The sequence below is a fragment of the Conger conger genome, chromosome 2, assembly GCF_963514075.1.
Source record: "Conger conger chromosome 2, fConCon1.1, whole genome shotgun sequence".
Classification (NCBI taxonomy): Eukaryota; Metazoa; Chordata; class Actinopteri; order Anguilliformes; family Congridae; genus Conger; species Conger conger.
This window is the reverse complement of record NC_083761.1, coordinates 83,795,765-83,814,587: the sequence shown is the minus strand read 5'-3', so window position 1 is coordinate 83,814,587 and position 18,823 is coordinate 83,795,765. Positions and strand designations below refer to the sequence as shown.

Below are 18,823 nucleotides of genomic sequence, written 5' to 3'. Positions count from 1 at the left end.
CAGCATAGTCATTGTGTTCAGAGGATTCAAAGCATAATTTTTGGATTAATCAAATAATATATATTTTTTTCTCACATTTATGATGAATGTTGTAAAGACATGTTGTTGGGATGGGGCATATTTTTAAATTTACTGATTAAATATTCCGCATCATGGTATTGTGGTGTGTGTTTTACTGCAGAACTCATCAGGGTGGGTTTTTGTACAGCCCTGCTGTAGCTTTGCTGCACTGTGACTCTTGGGCACAGTAATACACAGCTGTGTCTCCAGTCTGCAGGCTGCTCCCTTTCAAAAACAATGTGTTACTGGAGGTGTCTCTGGAGATGATGAACTTGTTCTTCAGCGAATCTTTAAAAGCAGTGCCTTCACCCGAGCTTATATACCCAATCCACTCCAGAGCTTTCCCTGCAGGCTGGCGGATCCATTGTGTATTATAATCGCTCACTGAATATGAGACTTTACAGGAGATAGTTAAAGGCTGTCCTGGTGTTACTCTCATAGAGCCTGGCTGTGTGAGTTCAACACATTGACTGTCTGTGGAGACAGAAATAAGATAAAGGTTTGTTAGTATATCAGAAAATAATATAATTAATGAACTAAAAAAAAAACTATTCCAAATTCCATCCATCCATCCATTATCTGAACCCGCTTATCCTGATCAGGGTCGCAGGGGGGCTGGAGCCTATCCCAGCATTTTTATTTTTTTTATTTGACCTTTATTTATACAGGGAAGTCCCTTGAGAGCAAGCTCTCATTTTCAAGGGTGCCCTGTTTACAAAAAACATAAATAAAAGATACAGGTTGCAACAGACAAGATAAGAGCAGACAAAAAATAAGTTATAAAAAAAACAGATAATAAGTGATAAGACACTAAAAATCAGGTAAAACACGAGCAGTTCTCAATCATGGTACCCACGAGGAACACTCTAAAAGAGTCTAGAGAAACAAAACGATCCAATTTTAGAGTGTCCTGGAGCCTATTCCACTTCTCCGGAGCATAGTGAGAAAAAGCAGACTTTCCATATTCTGTCCTCACGCGCGGAATGAGCAATCTGATGTGTGACTGCGAGCGTGTTCGGCAACTCATAGAGTTGTGAATGAGGAGCAAGGATAAATATGATGGGAGTTTACCAATTAGAGCTTTATAGATGAATAGAAGCGAATGTAGCATACATTGGGCGAAAGGCAGGAATACACCCTGGACAGGTCGCCAGTCTATCACAGGGCACACGCACCATTCACTCACACACTCATGCCTACGGGCAATTTAGACTCTCCAATCGGCCTAACGTGCATGTCTTTGGACTGTGGGAGGAAACCGGAGTACCCGGAGGAAACCCACGCAGACACGGGGAGAACATGCAAACTCCGCACAGAGAGGCCCCGGCCGACGGGGATTCGAACCCAGGACCTCCTTGCTGTGAGGCGCTATTCCAAATTATTTATTTAAAATGATTAAAATTAAGCTTTGAAAAATATTTCAGAATCATTTTATGTAAAATGAAGAATCTTGATAAGCCCATTTACAAGATAAAGTCAGTAGTAACACTGCTAATGCTACAATAGCTCCCATTGTCACACACAGATCTCCCTCTCTGTCTTACAGGTGATGGAAGTGTGGGGAGTCTGTGGAGACAGAAATAAGAAAGAAATCTATCTCATTAAGCAATATAATTATAGAAATAAACAGAAAACCTGAAGAAAGAAAAATGGAAATATTTAATATTTACATAATATTTAAAGTAACTAAAAGTGGAAAACATCACCAAATCATTGTATTTCAAAACAGAAAATCTAAATACAGCATGGTCACTTACAAGATAAAGTTCCCAGCAACACTGCTAATAGCTCCCATTGTCACACACAGATCTCCCTCTCTGTCTTACAGGTGATGCTCCTGTGCTGAGAGGAGAATTCTCAGGGGCTTTTATAGAAAATACTGTGGGCTGAATTTGTTTAAATCTCTGGGGGTCGGAGGAAGGAGAAAAACAAGATAAATTCAGAGGGTCAGAATATCCATTATAAGGAGCACTGCTGCCACCTCCTGGAGGATAATTAAAAGAGCAGACCAGCAAGCTGCTCAAGTTTAATTCATGATCTACAGATTTACCAAGATCTTTGTATCTGGGATTTTTGTGTCCAATGATAATGTACTTATTTACAGTCCTCCCTTACACCAAAGAGAACAGACAACTCAACATATCTCTGAAATCTACATCCCAGTGAAGTATAATGAAAACAAATTCCCCTTATTTTCAGTGCATTCTACTGGAAATAAATTTAATGCGGAAAAACAAATGTAAATGATGGCAGATGTTCATGTTTCCATGAATAACAAAGATGATTTAAGTATAATAAGGTTTGCAGATATGAGAAAGAACAGGAAGGGTTCTATCTGGACCTTTTGTCAGTGTAAGAGTGGTAATGTGCACATTTACATTTACAGAAGTGGTCCTCTTCCACCTCAATGACAGTAATAAGAAATATTATCATTAAGCCAAACCAGTTCAAACAAATATTAAAGCAGCCTGCTTTTTTATATTTCGCAGGAAATAAAAATGTGTTGAGACAGTGGACCATTTGGGAAATATTCATGAAAGATTAAAATATTTTTTTAAATATCCAAGTGAGGTTGGTGTAAGTTTGAAACATGTTTCTGGCAATGTACGTTTTCTCTGACTTGTCATCATGATCACAGTGATCACAAACCAAATATTGTAGAGGCACAACAGCCTTACAGCCTGCAGATTAGCAGGTGACTCTAAAAGGTATATAAAAGACGCCCAAGAATTAACCGTCATCTATTAGCATGAATTAGGCCAAAATAACAGAACACTTCAGTGATATTTATAACAGAAACCCTGAGTTTCACGTCATACAGCAGAGTTCATTCCAGGGCTCTCTGCTGTAGCTCTGTGTGATAAAGGGGAAGAGGTTTTTGTGCGGCTCTCCCCTCACTCTCTCTCACTGTGCGTCTCTGGCACAGTAATACACGGCAGTGTCTTCTGCTGTCAGGCTGTTCATCTGTAAATACAGCTTGTTGTTGGAGTCGTCTCTGGAGATGGTGAATCTTCCCTGAACAGCCGTGCCATACCATGTGCTGCCACCACCACCATTACTGATCGCGGCCACCCACTCCAGTCCCTTCCCAGGAGCCTGTCTGACCCAGTTCATATAGTAGCCGCTGAATGTGAACCCAGAGGCTGTACAGGTCAGTGTGTGGGATTCTCCAGGCTTTTTAACTGCTGGTTCAGACTCAGTCAGTGTCTGACATTCAACACCTGGGAAATGAAGAGAGCCATAGATATGACAATTTACAACCTCACAAATACAATTTTACTGAAAATGAAATTAATGACAGATTAAAACATACTTGTAAAGAACACTGTAATCAGAAGCAGGCTGGTTATAACAGTCATGGTGAAAGTCTTTGACTGCAGTCTGTGATGATAGTCCTACAGTCAGTCTCCAACAACAGTCCCTCCTCTCTCAGAGAGGTAAATGTAGAAGGAAGAGCTCAGAGTTTGCATCAACTCCTCCTCACTGGGTGGGCAGATCTCACACTGTTTAAATAGAGCAGTCAGAGCTGTAGACGGGGCTCAGATCATATAGCAGTTATGAGTATTATCCTTCATGACAGCCGTCTCACAGACAGCATTGGACCACACAATTCAGAAATCACCCTCATATCCAGTGGTGAACACTGGACCCAGCATGTGTAACACTTCCAAACAGAAACCTTCTTCTACCAACATTATTGTAGTTCAATAATAGTTTTTTGATTTAAATTTCTGATTATTATTTATTCCTGGATATCACTCTGTATAAGAGCATCTACAAAGTGATTGTAATGGAATTTAATGTGTTCAATTTGTGTCATAATCACTTCTCATCTGCCAGCATAGTCATTGTGTTCAGAGGATTCAATGCTTAATCTTCTGATTCACCAAAATGCATTTAATAGATTTTCTTTCTCAAATGTTTGATGAATGTTTTAAAGATGAGGTAGTTGGGATGGGGAATTATTTTTAAATGTATTTATTAAGTATTTCGCATCTTGGTATGATGGTGTGTGTTTTCCTGCACATGGGTTTTTGTACAGCCCTGCTGTAGCTTTGCTGCACTGTGACTCTCGGGCACAGTAATACACAGCTGTGTCTCCAGTCTGCAGGCTGCTCCCTTGTAAAGACACTGTGCTGCTGGAGGTGTCTATAGAGATGGTGAACTTGTTCTTTAGTGAATCTTTATAACCAGTGCCTCCATTATGCCATAGATGCGTTTGTGCAGCAACTGGACTCCATCCAGGAGTGCCGTTAAGTTTTCCATTTATGTACGCCGAACTAGTCTTGTCTTTTTTACAATATATTATCCTGACTAAAATAAAAAATTTTATGAAACAATTTGTGTATTTTTGTGCCTCTCTGGGTAGTAATATCAGGTTTGTCCCAGGATATTGTGTATAGATATTCTTTAGGTATAGATGACCCAAGAACAGGCAGGTGTGTATTTGGGCGTTCTTTTAGTGTACAGTGATGATCTGTTTATGTACATACAGAAATTGTACTGAGCACATCTCTTTTACATCAGTGGCAATAACTAACTATATGCCTCTGAAATGTAGTAACAAATTGTAACTCAAGAGAATTTGAAAGGTGACCAAGAACTTGCGGCCATCTAATAGCATAAATGGTGAGACATAAATTAAATAACGGAACAATTCACTGATATTTATAATAGAAATAGTCGTCGTCTCTGGAGATGGTGAATCTTCCCTGAACAGACGGAATAGTAGATGTGTGAACTCCCTGTGTGAATAAAGGCAATCCACTCCAGTGCCTTCCCAGGAGCCTGTCTGATCCAGGCCATCCTAGAGCTGCTGAATGTGAACCCAGAGGCTGTAAAGGTCAGTTTGTGGGATTCTCCAGGCTTTTTAACTGCTGGTTCAGACTCAGTCAGTGTCTGACATTCAACACCTGAGAAATGAAGAAAGATTTAGGACTCAAAATCCACAACCTCACACAATAACATTTCAGTAAAAATGAAATGAATGGCAGATTAAAACATACTTGCAAAGAACACTGTAATGAGAAGCAGGCTGGTTATAACAGTCATGGTGAAAGTCTTTGACTGCAGTCTGTGATGATAGTCCTACAGTCAGTCAACAACAGTCCCTCCTCCCTCAGTGCAGAGAGGTAAATGTAGAAGGAAGAGCTCACAGTTTGCATCAACTCTTCCTCACTGGGTGGGCAGATCTCACACTGTTTAAATAGAGCAGTCAGAGCTGTAGACGGGGCTCAGATCATATAGCAGTTATGAGTATTATCCATCATTACAGCCGTGTGTCTCTCTTCCATGGCTGATGACTGCATCATTATTCATAGTGAATCCAAGGAGTTTCCTGGCAGGTGAGGGTGGGAGAGTGGAGCCAGGAGCTTCCCAGTACTCAGTACATCACAAGTCACTCTAATGAGAGTGTCCAACACAGACAGCACAGGACCACTCAGTACAGAAATCACCCTGATACCCAGTGGTAAACACTGGACCCTGCATGTGTAACACTTACAAACAGAAACATTCTTCCACCAACATTATTGTGGAACCTGTGAGTAATATGTTTAGGTCTAAAATGATCATCTGATCAGTTCTACAATGCAGTAATAAAGTTATTTATTACTGTATATTACTCTGTATAAGAGCATCTACAAAGTGATTGCAATGGAATTTCGAGTGTTCAGTTTGTGTCATAATTACTGCTGATCTGCCAGCATAGTCATTGTATTCCGAGGATTCCAAGCATCATTTTTGGATTAATCAAATAATATATATTTTTTTCTCACATTTATGATGAATGTTGTAAAGACGTGTTGTTGGGATGGGGCATTATTATTACATTCACTGATTAAATATTCCGCATCTTGGTATGATGGTGTGTGTTTTCCTGCACATGGGTTTTTGTACAGCCCTGCTGTAGCTCTGCTGCACTGTGACTCTCGTGCACAGTAATACACAGCTGTGTCTCCAGTCTGCAGGCTGCTCCCTTGTAAAGACACTGTGCTGCTGGAGGTGTCTCTGGAGATGGTGAACTTGTTTTTTAGAGAATCTTTATAACCAGTGCTTCCAGCATTGTTTATATACCCAATCCACTCCAGAGCTTTCCCTGCAGGCTGTCGGATCCAGTTTGTAGCATAGCTGCTATCAGTCAGGGAATATCCAGAGACTTTACAGTTGATGGTCAGGGAGTGTCCTGGAGTTACAACCATAGAGCCTGGCTGTGTGAGTTCAACACAGTGACCATCTGTGTTGAAGATGAAAAGAGAATTATGAGAAATGTGTTAGAAATGTATTAAGTATTGTAATTATCAAAAAGTACTTGTTACAACATTTAAGGAGACGTTTAAAGAAAACAGTTGAAATTATTGAAAATACTAAAGCAAATATGTACACTTACAAGATAAAATCCCTAGTAAAACTGCTAATGCTACAATAGCTCCCATTGTCACACACAGACCTCCCTCTCTGTCTTACAGGTGATGCTCCTGTGTTGGGATGATAATTCTCAGGGGCTTTTTATAGGAAATACTGTGGGCTGAATTTGTTTAAATCTCTGGGGGTTGGAGGAAGGAGAAAAACAAGATAAATTCAGAGGGTCAGAATATCCATTATGAGGAGCACTGCTGCCCCCTCCTGGAGGAGAATTAAAACAGCAGATCAGCAAGCTGCTCAAGTTTTATTCATGATCTACAGATTTACCAAGATCTTTGTATCTGGACTTCTTCGGTCCAATGATAATGTGCTTATTTACAGTCCTCCCTTGCCCCAAAGAGTACAGACAACTCCACATATCTCTGAAATCTACATACCAATACAGTATTATGAAAACAAATTCCCCTTATTTTCAGTGCATTATACTGGAAATAAATGTAATGCTGAAAAACAAATGTAAAGGACGGCAGATTTCTGTCCATGTTTCCATGAATAACACAGATGATTTTAGTATAATAATGGTTTGCAGATATGAGAAAGAACAAGATGGATTTTATCTGGACCTTTTGTCAGTGTAAGAGTGGTAAAGTGCACATTTACATTTACAGAAGTGGTCCTCTTCCACCTCAATGACAGTAATAAGAAAAATTGTCTCATTAAGCCAATCCAGTTCAAACAAACATGAAAGCAGCCTGCTTGTTTATATTTTGCAGAAAATAAAAATATAGTGCGTTGAACATAAGAGACAGTGGACCATTTGGGAAATATTTATGCAAGATGTAGATATTTTTTAAATATCCATGTGAGGTTGGTGTCAGTGTGAAACATGTTTCTGGCAATGTACGTTTTCTCTGACTCGTCATCCTGATCACAATGATCACAAACCGAATATTGTAGAGGCACAACAGCCTTATAGCCTGCAGATTAGCAGGTGACTCTAAAAGGTATATAAATGATGCCCAAGAATGAACCAGCATCTATTTGCATGAATTAGGCCAAAAGAACAGAACACTTCAGTGATATTTTTAACAGAAACCCTGAGTTTCACTTCATACAGCAGAATTAATTCCAGGGCTCTCTGCTGTATCTCTGTGTGATAAAGAGGAAGAGGTTTTTGTGCGGCTCTCCCCTCACTCTCTCTCACTGTGACTCTTTGGCACAGTAATACACAGCAGTGTCTTCAGCTGTCAGGCTGTTCATCTGTAAATACAGCTTGCTGTTGGAGTCGTCTCTGGATACAGTGAATCTTCCCTGAACAGACTGGGAATAGCGGATGGGTGAACTCGCTGTGCTAATATAGGCAACCCACTCCAGTCCCTTCCCAGGAGCCTGTCTGATCCAGTGCAGATATAAGCCACTGAATGTGAACCCAGAGGCTGTACAGGTCAGTTTGTGGGATTCTCCAGGCTTTTTAACTGCTGGTTCAGACTCAGTCAGTGTCTGACATTTACCACCTGTGAAAGTAACAAAGATTTAGTACTCTACAACATCTGAAGGGAGAATTCAGTAAAAATGAAATGAATGACAGATTAAAACATACTTGTAAAGAACACTGTAATGAGAAGCAGGCTGGTTATAACAGTCATGGTGAAAGTCTTTGACTGCAGTCTGTGATGATAGTCCAACAGTCAGTCTCCAACACCAGTCCCTCCTCCCTCAGTGCAGAGAGGTAAATGTAGAAGGAAGAGCTCACAGTTTGCATCAACTCCTCCTCACTGGCTGGGCAGATGTCACACTGTTTAAATAGAGCAGTCAGAGCTGTAGACGGGGCTCAGATCATATAGCAGTTATGAGTATTATCCATCATTACAGCCGTGTGTCTCTCTTCCATGGCTGATGACTGCATTATTATTCCTAGTGAATCCAGGGAGTTTCCTGGCAGGTAAGGGTGGGAGATTGGAGCCAGGAGCTCCCCAGTACTCAGTACATCACAAGTCACTCTAATGAGAGTGTCCAACACAGACAACATAGGACCACACAGTACAGAAATCACCCTGATATCCAGTGGTAAACACTAGACGCTGCAAATGTAACACTTAGAAATGGAAAAATTATTCCACCAACATTATTGTGAAACTTATCAGTAATAGGTTTTTGATTAAAATTTCAAATGGATTAATACTTCTATGATGCTACGACTTATTCACAGAATAAAATGATGGTCAGTTCTGAAATGCAGTAATAAAGTTATTTTTAATTGGATATCACTCTGTATGAGCATCTACAAAGTGATTGTAATTTAATTTAATTTGTGTCATAATTACTGCTCATATGCCAGCAGTCATTGTGTTGAAAGGTTTCAAAGCATAATCTTCCGATTCATCGAAATGCATTCAATAGATTTCTCTCTGAAATGTCTGGTGAATTTTGTAAAGGTGTGATAGTTGGTGCCCTGTGATGGACTGGCAACCTGTCCAGGGTGTATTCCTGCCTTTCGCCCAATGTATTCTGGGATAGACTCCAGCCCCCCTGCGACCCTGTTCAGGATAAGCGGGTTAAGATGATGGATGGATGGATGGATAAAGCATATACTGTATGTCACCTTTCACATGTTCATAATGCATTCATTACTGGTTCATTAATGGTATCATGAAACTAAATGTCAGTGACATTCATAAACTCCATTGATGCAGCTGGATTATCAGTCAGACAGTCCAGGAAAAGCCTTCTGAATGTGTACAATCCAGCTGGGAATGAAACCCACAACTTTTGCGTTCCAAACACGGGTCCCAAACCCGTATGCCATTGACATATTTGAATTAATGTTCTGGTTATATGGGGTGCAGACTTCACTGAGCTCTTCAATGTTTGTGTTCTACCACTACACTCATCAGGGTGGGTTTTTGTACAGCCCTGCTGTAGCTTTGCTGCACTGTGTGTTTCGTGCACAGTAATACACAGCTGTGTCTCCAGTCTGCAGGCTGCTCCCTTGTAAAGACACTGTGCTGCTGGAGGTGTCTCTGGAGATGGTGAACTTGTTTTTTAGTGAATCTTTATTATATGTGCTTCCATCATAACCTATAGCTGCCACCCACTCCAGAGCTTTCCCTGCAGGCTGTCGGATCCAGTGTGTAGCATAGCTGCTATCAGTCAGGGAATACCCAGAGACTTTACAGTTGATGGTCAGAGAGTGTCCTGGTGTTACTACCATAGAGCCTGGCTGTGTGAGTTCAACACCTTGACTGTCTGTGGAGACAGAAATAAGAAAAAGGTTAATGAGTATATGATAAAATAATATAATTAATGAAATAAACAGAAAAACTGTGATAAATGATTTATTTAAAATTATTAAAATAAAGCTTTGAAAAATATTTGAGAATAATCTCATGTAAAATATAGAATCTTGATAAAGCTTGCCCACTTACAGGATAAAGTTCCCAGAAACACTGCGAATGCTACAATAGCTCCCATTGTCTCACACAGATCTCCTTCTCTGTGATGGGAGGAGAATTCTCAGGGGATTTTATAGGAAATACTGTGGGCTGAATTTGTTTAAATCTCTGGGGGTTGGAGGAAGGAGAAAAACCAGATAAATTCAGAGGGTCAGAATATCCATTATGAGGAGCACTGTTGCCCCGTCCTGGAGGAGAATTAAAACAGCAGACTGCTTCCTCCAATTTAACACTTTAAATTCGATACATTATAATGTGTTTTTACCGTGATAAAAATCGAATTAAACGTTTGTGTTGTGTACTGCCACAGCTGTTTATGTGCTCCTGTTCCAGGATAAACCCTATATTGCTTTACTGAGATTCAATGTAGAATCCTCTGATTCATTTCAAAATTCAAAATTATTCTGGATTAGGGATATTCTATGGGATATATTGGTTGCAAGACATGCTGTATTTAGTACATCCCATAAAATATTACTCAGACATATGATTCAGACATGCTCTATGCTCTATACCTAAATCTAGATTCACACTGTGTAATCAAGCTGAAGATGTGTGTTCATTGTGTCTTCCTTTTCAAACGTACACTCATTACTCAAGCTGTTGCTCAGTAAGAAACTGATGGGACCTCATGAGGACATAATTGAATAGTTATAATTTGTTTGTATAAAAAATTTAATTGAATTGGTTGTATTTAATGTATTTGTTGTGTTATAGTAAATGAATATCAATGTCCATGAAAACAAAAAAGAATATAAATGTGTGCTTTAGCTTCATGGTTGAGTTACAGGAGAAGAAGAAGAACAGGAAATATCTCCAGTGTGATGAACTGAGGCCACACAGCACAGCCAGGCACTTGCTGCCTGTTAAATCATCTGTGGAGGGTTTCTGTACAGCAGGGCTGTAATCTGTTTCACTGTGGCTCTCGGGCACAGTAATACACAGCTGTGTCTGAGGGCTGGAGGTCTGTGATGTAAGCAATGCTGTTGGATGAATCTTCTGTCACTTTGAAACGACTGTGGAAGGAACCACTGTAGTATCCAACCCATTGCAGCCCTTTGCCTGGAGCCTGTCGAACCCAGTGCACGCTGTAGCTGCTGAGAGAGAATCCAGTAATTTTACAGGAGAGCCTGACGGATTCTCCAGGCTTCTTCACCTGTGGATCAGACTCCGTCAGTGTGGGGTCACAGTGAGCATCTGCAGAAGGGGACAAAGCACAGGTTCACACCAGTTCTGTAGCCATCGCTGTTTCAGCTGCTGCGAGACAGGGGAAGAGAGGGAATAAAATCAGGGTTCTTACATTCAAAGGCAAACAGCAAAGCTGTGATGAATACAAAGATCTCCATTTTATTTCATCCACAGCAACAGAAAGACAGGAAGTGACCCGTGCAGCTCATCAGTGAATATGAGCTCAAACGGCTGTGTTTTAAAGAGTGTGGGGATGTTATATTTGCATATCTGCCTCGTTACAATTTACATTTACATACAGTATATATGTATATAAGTACTTGTTTGGTCTGAATTTTCCAGAAATATTATTTGGATTTTACTAGATTACAGTGTTGTAATTTATACTTTATGCATTTAAAATGAAATTAAGAAACTAAATCAGGTGTCAATTGGTGTTTTGATTTCATTTCTTTGAAAAAGTATATGATGATTATATTACAAATATATGCATGACACAGGTCTGACTGACCCATGAATGCAGTGTTGGTGTTCATGATGAATGTAAATTTACAGTGTAATTACTGAAGCTAAAGGTAGCAGTGAACTTGAGACTGTCTGAAATTTTAGCAGTGAAGCAGTGAATTTTAGTCATCTGCTTCACACTGAGCAAACTGGACATTCATTTTAAATGTTTGTTGAAATATACATATTTTTGGTGGAAATGTTGTAACTTTTTACAATTTCCACCAAAATATTACAATTCCAAGACTGTGTAGCAGTAGGCAGATGCCAAGACCAGAATGGTTTATGTATTTATTCATTGATTGGGTTGGGGTTCCTCTGGTTGTACGCAGTTGGACGCACACAGAGACTCACAGGATGCAGCTGCCAGATCCTCCTGCTTAACCAAGCCACCAAGCCCCCATGTTATTATCCACACCCCAGTGCATGTTCTGCAGGGATATTCAACAGGGTGGGTTTTTGTACAGCCCTGCTGTAGCTTTGCTGCATTGTGTGTTTCGGGCACAGTAATACACAGCTGTGTCTCCAGTCTGCAGGCTGCTCCCTTGTAAAGACATTGTGCTGCTGGAGGTGTCTCTGGAGATGGTGAACTTGTTCTTCAGTGAATCTTTATAAGCAGTGCCTCCACCCGAGCTTATATACCCGATCCACTCCAGAGCTTTCCCTGCAGGCTGGCGGATCCAATTTGTAGCATAGCTGCTATCAGTCAGGGAATACCCAGAGACTTTACAGTTAATGGTCAGGGAGTGTCCTGGAGATACAACCATAGAGCCTGGCTGTGTGAGTTCAACACAGTAACCATCTGCGGAGAGAGAAACATGCTGATTTATTTGTATTTAAAGATTTGTATTTAAAGATTGGGAAAATATTACAGGAACCTTTTTATTGAAAAAAATAATAACAATTAATACAGCATTCTCACAAGATAAAGTTGCCAGTAACACTGCGAATGCTACAATAGCTCCCATTGTCACACACAGATCTCCCTCTCTGTCTTACAGGTGATGCTCCTGTGTTGGGAAGAGAATTCTCAGGGGCTTTTATAGGAAATACTGTGGGCTGAATTTGTTTAATCTCTGGGGGTTGGAGGAAGGAGAAAAACAAGATAAATTCAGAGGGTCAGAATATCCATTAATAGGAGCACTGCTGCCCTCTCCTGGAGGGGAATAAAATCAGCAGATCGGCAATGTGCTCAAGTTCTACTCATGAGCTACAGATTTACCAAGAAGCTTGTGTCCGGACTTGTGTCCAAAGATAATGTACTTATTTACAGTCCTCCCTTAGCCCAAAGAGTATAGATTACTCCACATCTCTGAAATCTACATACCAATAAAGTATTTCAAAAACAATACATTATCCTGGAAATAAATGTAATGCAGAAAAACAAATGTAAATGATAAATGTTCAATGATGTATGTTCATGTTGCCATGAATAACACAGATGATTTTAGTATAGTGATGATTTGCAGCTATGACAAAGAACAGGAAGGATTTTATTTGGACCTTTTGTCAGTGTAAGAGTGGTAATGTGCACATTCACATTTACAGAAGTGGTCCTCATTCACCTCAATGACAGTAATAAGAAATATTGTGTCATTAAGCCAATCCAGTTCAAACAACATTAAAGCAGCCTGCTTTTTTATATTTTGCAGGAAATAAAAATATTGTGTGTCGAACATAAGAGACAGTGGACCATTTGGGAAATATTTATGCAAGATTAAAATATTTTTAAAATATACTTGTGAGGTTGGTGTAAGTTTGAAAAATGTTTCTGGCAATGTACGTTTTCTCTGACTCGTCGTCATGATCACAATGATCACAAACCGAATATTGTAGAGGCAGAACAGCATTACAGCCTGCAGATTAGCAGGTGACTCTAAAAGGAATATAAAAGATGCCCAAGAATGAACCAGCATCCATGAGCATGAATTAGGCCAAAAGAACAGAAACCCTGAGTTTCACTACATACAGCAGAGTTCATTCCAGGGCTCTCTGCTGTAGCTCTGTGTGATAAAGGGGAAGATGTTTTTGTGCGGCTCTCCCCTCACTCTCTCTCACTGTGGGTCTCTGGCACAGTAATACACAGCAGTGTCTTCAGCTGTCAGGCTGCTCATCTGTAAATACAGCTTGCTGTTGGAGTTGTCTCTGGAGATGGTGAATCGTCCCTGAACAGACTGGGGATAGTAGATGGTGCCACCGCTGGTGCTAATAAAGGCAACCCACTCCAGTGCCTTCCCAGGAGCCTGTCTGATCCAATGCATTTCGTAGCTGCTGAATGTGAACCCAGAGGCTGTACAGGTCAGTTTGTGGGATTCTCCAGGCTTTTTAACTGCTGGTTCAGACTCTGTCAGTGCCTGACATTTAACACCTGTGAAATAAAAAAGACTTAGTACTGACAATTTCTAACCTCACAAATAAAATGAGTGTCAAATGGAAAAACGGATAAAACCATACTTGTAAAGAACACTGTAATCAGAAGCAGGCTGGTTATAACAGTCATGGTGAAGGTAATTGACTGCAGTCTGATGCTAGTCCTACAGTCAGTCTCTCACAACAGTCCCTCCTCCCTCAGTGCAGAGAGGTAAATGTAGAAGGAAGAGCTCAGAGTTTGCATCAACTCCTCCTCACTGGGTGGGCAGATCTCTCACTGTTTATAAAGATCTTCACATTCAAGTCCAGATTACCCAATCAGGTGCAGCAACAGCCTCCACCCTCAGAGCAGTGGCCCAGTAACCTGTAACATTACAAATATTTCAAATAATGAAGATAAATATGATATAAATTCTATATATTATAAGTATCAACAGTCGCGATGCCACTATTTTTAATAAATATTACCATCGACAGGTGTTACATGTAATAACAGAACTGGAATGAAGGTATTTCCTGTTTTTCAGAAACAGAGACTCTTGGGCCACATCATATATAGAGCCACCGCAGGTGCAGCGAGTCACAAATTAGCCACAGGATAGTGTACGAACTGCATGGGGAGAGAGAGAAAGAGCTCCGTATACAGAAACAGTGGCTGTACTGTTCATAAACATTTTGTCCTATTTACACAAAAATCTGATTCATTTATTGTGCTTTGCTTGTTGTGTTGCCAATTTCTGTGTCAGGTTCTGCCTTTTTCGTTGTCTCGTTTTTGTATAAGTGGTTAGAGTTTCCATGTTATGTTACCCTCTGTGCTCACCATGGTCTGTATTAATTCATTAATTCCCTGTCTTTTGTTTCACCTGTCTCCCACCTGATTGTTTCCACACCTGATTGTAATTCCCTCTCATTACCTATGTATAAAAACCCCTCTGTTTGTGCAGTTAGTTGGCAGACTGTCATGAGCCTTAGCCATGCGCTCCAGTGGTATTTTCTGATTGACTCCTGTTTTGTTTTAGACCGCCGTCTATTGATTTACCCTTTTGTTCTGATTTGACCTGTTGTGTTTGGACTCTGTTTCCCTATCTGGCTTTTGATTTTGGTTTCTCCTTTTGTTTGGACTGCCCATCTGTTATCGACCCTTTGCTTGTCACATCGGCCACATATTGGATTATCCCTGCTGAACCTGTTTGCTTGTGTACCGACCCTTTGCCTGGACTCTCGTTTTCAGACTGCCTGATCTCTGTCACTACTGTTTGCTGGATATCGTCCCCTGCCTGGCGGTTCTGTTTTGAAGTCAATAAAGACTTTAACGTTAACTTTTGTGGTCTCGCTCTTGGATTCAGTGTTCTGATTCCTGACATTCTGATCACAGTTATGACAGGGTTAAAGCACAGCAGTTAAATATGAAGACTATATCCAAACTTTTTCAACAGGACACACCCTTTGCACAGAGGTCATGGTGTCCCCTGTGTGGGACAAAGACAGGCTGCTGGCTCATATGTCTGAAGCACAATTCCAGCGCTGCTGTAACAACCCTCATGTGCTTCCAGGAGACCTTCCCTAAGGTGGGGGAGAGCCGGTGTTTTCTCGATGTTTTCGTTTGCCGTTAGTGATGGCGAGACGATGCTTTTTGAGGCCTCAAGTGCACATTTGTGACACCTGCTGGTAAAATAATGAACAGCTGCTTAATAATTACGTGCCACTTCCAGTAGCACAGATGGGTTTTTTGGCAGAAGAATCTTGCAAACTCACCGGCCCTCCAAGAATTGAGTTGCCCAACCCCGGTCTAAACTTAAAGTTGTTCCAATGGACCTGTTTCACTGAGGTGAAAAATATAATTTGTGATTGTATTTTTTTTAAGTGAGCAAAACAAAGACGAAAATGACACGAGTAGGTTTTAAACCCCAATCTTCTGCATGAAAGGTAAGGGCTTTCTTTTCGGTATACGAGACTACACTCCTTTTTTCACCTGACTGATTAGCATGCACGCAGGAGCGGACCGAAACAGTTTTGGTATGTACGAGTGTTGCCAATAAGGATTCTCATGGGATCGCTTCATGATTCATGATACAGTTATCATTAGGCTACATTTGCTGATGTAATTATTCCCTACTAATTTATTTCATAATGTCCGATTCAACAAGTGAAAAAATAGGTCAATAATACAATTTGCCAATGTTCGTGCCTGTTGACAACACAATGCGGGAAATTGAAATAAAGAGGGACAATTTGTCTGGGTTAGACTGGGCAGTAAAAGTGCTTATGTAACTGGGGACACTCTCGGCACTTAACGACCACCACGACAATCCGCGTGTGAAAGTAGGGATTTGCTTCCTTATATCGACAACCCGAAACTCAAACCCTTCACTTGTTTGTCATCGGTCACGTGGTTTTCTGACTCAAGCCTCGAAGCAGAGCTTACGTACTCGACACACGCCTCGGTATAATTGGCAACATGGCTAGTTATTATAACGAGCTGTTTATTTACGGTTTAAATGTTTCACATACTTTGTGTTCACAGTTGTGGCATTCGCTAGTAGAACTAGTCAACAATAACCATATCATATTAATGCCATATTAATGAATACTTTATGTTGCTCTGACTGATTCAGAATAATATGATCTGTTCAGTTCTGAAATGCAGTAATACAGTTCAAAGGATTCAAAGCATAATCTTCTTATTCATCTAAATTAAGTTAGTAGATTTAAAAAAATGTATAATGAATGTTGTAAAGATGTGGTCGTTTGGATGGGGCATTATTTTGTGAATTATTCTGTGTGCACATGATGGTCGTGTTTTACTGCAGAACTCATCAGGGTGGGTTTTTGTACAGCCCTGCTGTAGCTTTGTGGCACTGTGTCTTTCGGGCGCAGTAATACACAGCTGTGTCTCCAGTCTGCAGGCTGCTCCCTTTCAAAAACAATGTGTTACTTGAGGTGTCTCTGGAGATGGTGAACTTGCTCTTTAATGAATCTTTATAGCCGGTGCTTCCATCATAACAAATGTATCCAATCCACTCCAGAGCTTTCCCTGCAGGTTGCCGCATCCAGTTTGTACAGTAGGTGCTTGTCACTGAATATGAGACTTTACAGGAGATGGTTAAAGGCTGTCCCGGATTTACTACCATAGAGCCTGGCTGTGTGAGTTCAACACAGTGACCATCTGTAGAGAAATAAGAAAAGGGTGTGTGTAAATCAGTAATACTGATTATTGAAATAATTATTGAAATAAACAGCAAAACACTCAAACATTTCATTTTAAATAGAGCAGTCAGAGCTGTAGACGGGGCTCAGATCATATAGCAGTTATGAGTATTATCCATCATTACAGCCGTGTGTATCGCTTCCATGGCTGATGACTGCATTATTATTCATAGTGAATCCAGGGAGTTTCCTGGCAGGTGAGAGTGGGAGAGTGGAGCCAGGAGCTCCCCAGTACTCAGTACATCACAAGTCACTCTAATGAGAGTGTCCAACACAGACATCCTAGGACCACTCAGTACAGAAAACACCTTGATATCCAGCCATAAACTTTGGATGCTGTATGTGTGACACGTGTCTCCCTTTTTTTTTTCCAGTATTTTGATTCTGGTGATGCGTGTCAAGCACAGAGCCAATACATACTCAACACAGGCAGTACTACATTTGATCAATCCTATGATAGATATGGCTCAGGCAGTAAGAGCAGTCATCTGGCAGTCGGAGGGTTGCCGGTTTGATCCCCCGCCCGGGTTGTGTCAAAGTGTCCCTGAGCAAGACACCTAACCCCCAAATGCTTCTGACGAGCTGGTCGGCGCCTTGCATGGCAGCCAATCGCCGTCGGTGTGTGAGTGTGTGTATGAATGGGTGAATGAGAAGCATCAATTGTACAGCGCTTTGGATAAAGGCGCTATATAAATGCCAACCATTTACCATTTACCATGATAAATTCAGCGGGCCAGAACATATATTATGAGGAGCACTTCTTCCCTCTACTGGAGACCTATTGAAAAATCAGGACAGGATGCTTGTTCTTCTATGGGAAAGACATCAGCTGATCTCAGGATATTTGCAGTATATATATTCTCACTATATAACAAATACAGGCAGGTTTTGATCAGGACCTTTTGTTTGCATTCAGTGATATGACCTGACAATGACAATACTAATGTATGTAAGAAGCACTAATAAACTGGTAACACTCTTTATGATGTAAAACTAAATAAAGCTACTACATAAAGCATATGCTCCGCCTTCATGAGATAAATAATACGTTTTTGACACTTTCATTAATGCTTCCTTTCAGGACACAGTCAGTGTTAATGACATTTGTACGTGCAGTCCATTTCTGCAGCTGAAGTCTTACTGATGCAAACGAGCATCATGTTCAGCGCTTGGATATCTATCTCCAGCGGGGAGCTGCACCTACAATTTCAGAGTTACAAGCTCTGTTCCCAAAACATTAAACATGCTTTTCCTGACATGGAGAAGCCCTGCTGCTCTTTACTAAGCCTCTGGAAAATCCCACACTTCCCACAATTTCACAGGACAAAGAGGAATAAAGAGATCATGAGATAAATAGCCCCTCATAGCTCCAGGGGGGGATTGTCTCCTGCTTAGTCTAATCAACTGTACACTCTGCATAAGAGCGTCTGCCAAATGCCATTAATGTAATGAAGCAAATACTGTACATCACCTTGTATTTGGGTCCAGTGTTTACCAGTGTGGTCCTATGCTGTCTGTGTTGCACACTCTCATTAGAGTGACTTGTGACACTTCAGTGATATTTTTAACAGAAATCCTGAGTTTCACTTCATACAGCAGAGTTCATTCCAGGACTCTCTGCTGTAGCTCTGTGTGATAAAGGGGAATTTTGTGCGGCTCTCCCCTCACTCTCTCTCACT

The 18,823-nt window shown here is 40.7% G+C and overlaps 2 gene segments (V, D, J or C); both read right to left on the bottom strand.

Annotated features, from left to right (window-relative positions):
- Positions 1-2,734: 2,734 nt before the first annotated feature.
- Positions 2,735-3,453, bottom strand: LOC133121403 (Ig heavy chain V region 914-like). The segment is given in 3 exon segments: positions 2,735-2,761; positions 2,974-3,281; positions 3,374-3,453. Coding segments are annotated over 3 exon segments (381 nt in total).
- Positions 3,454-13,636: 10,183 nt separating this feature from the next.
- Positions 13,637-14,111, bottom strand: LOC133121518 (Ig heavy chain V region 914-like; the record flags this gene model as incomplete). The annotated part of the segment is given in 2 exon segments: positions 13,637-13,935; positions 14,022-14,111. Coding segments are annotated over 2 exon segments (345 nt in total), but the record flags the coding sequence as incomplete, so codon positions are not given.
- Between the last annotated feature and the right edge of the window lie 4,712 nt (positions 14,112-18,823).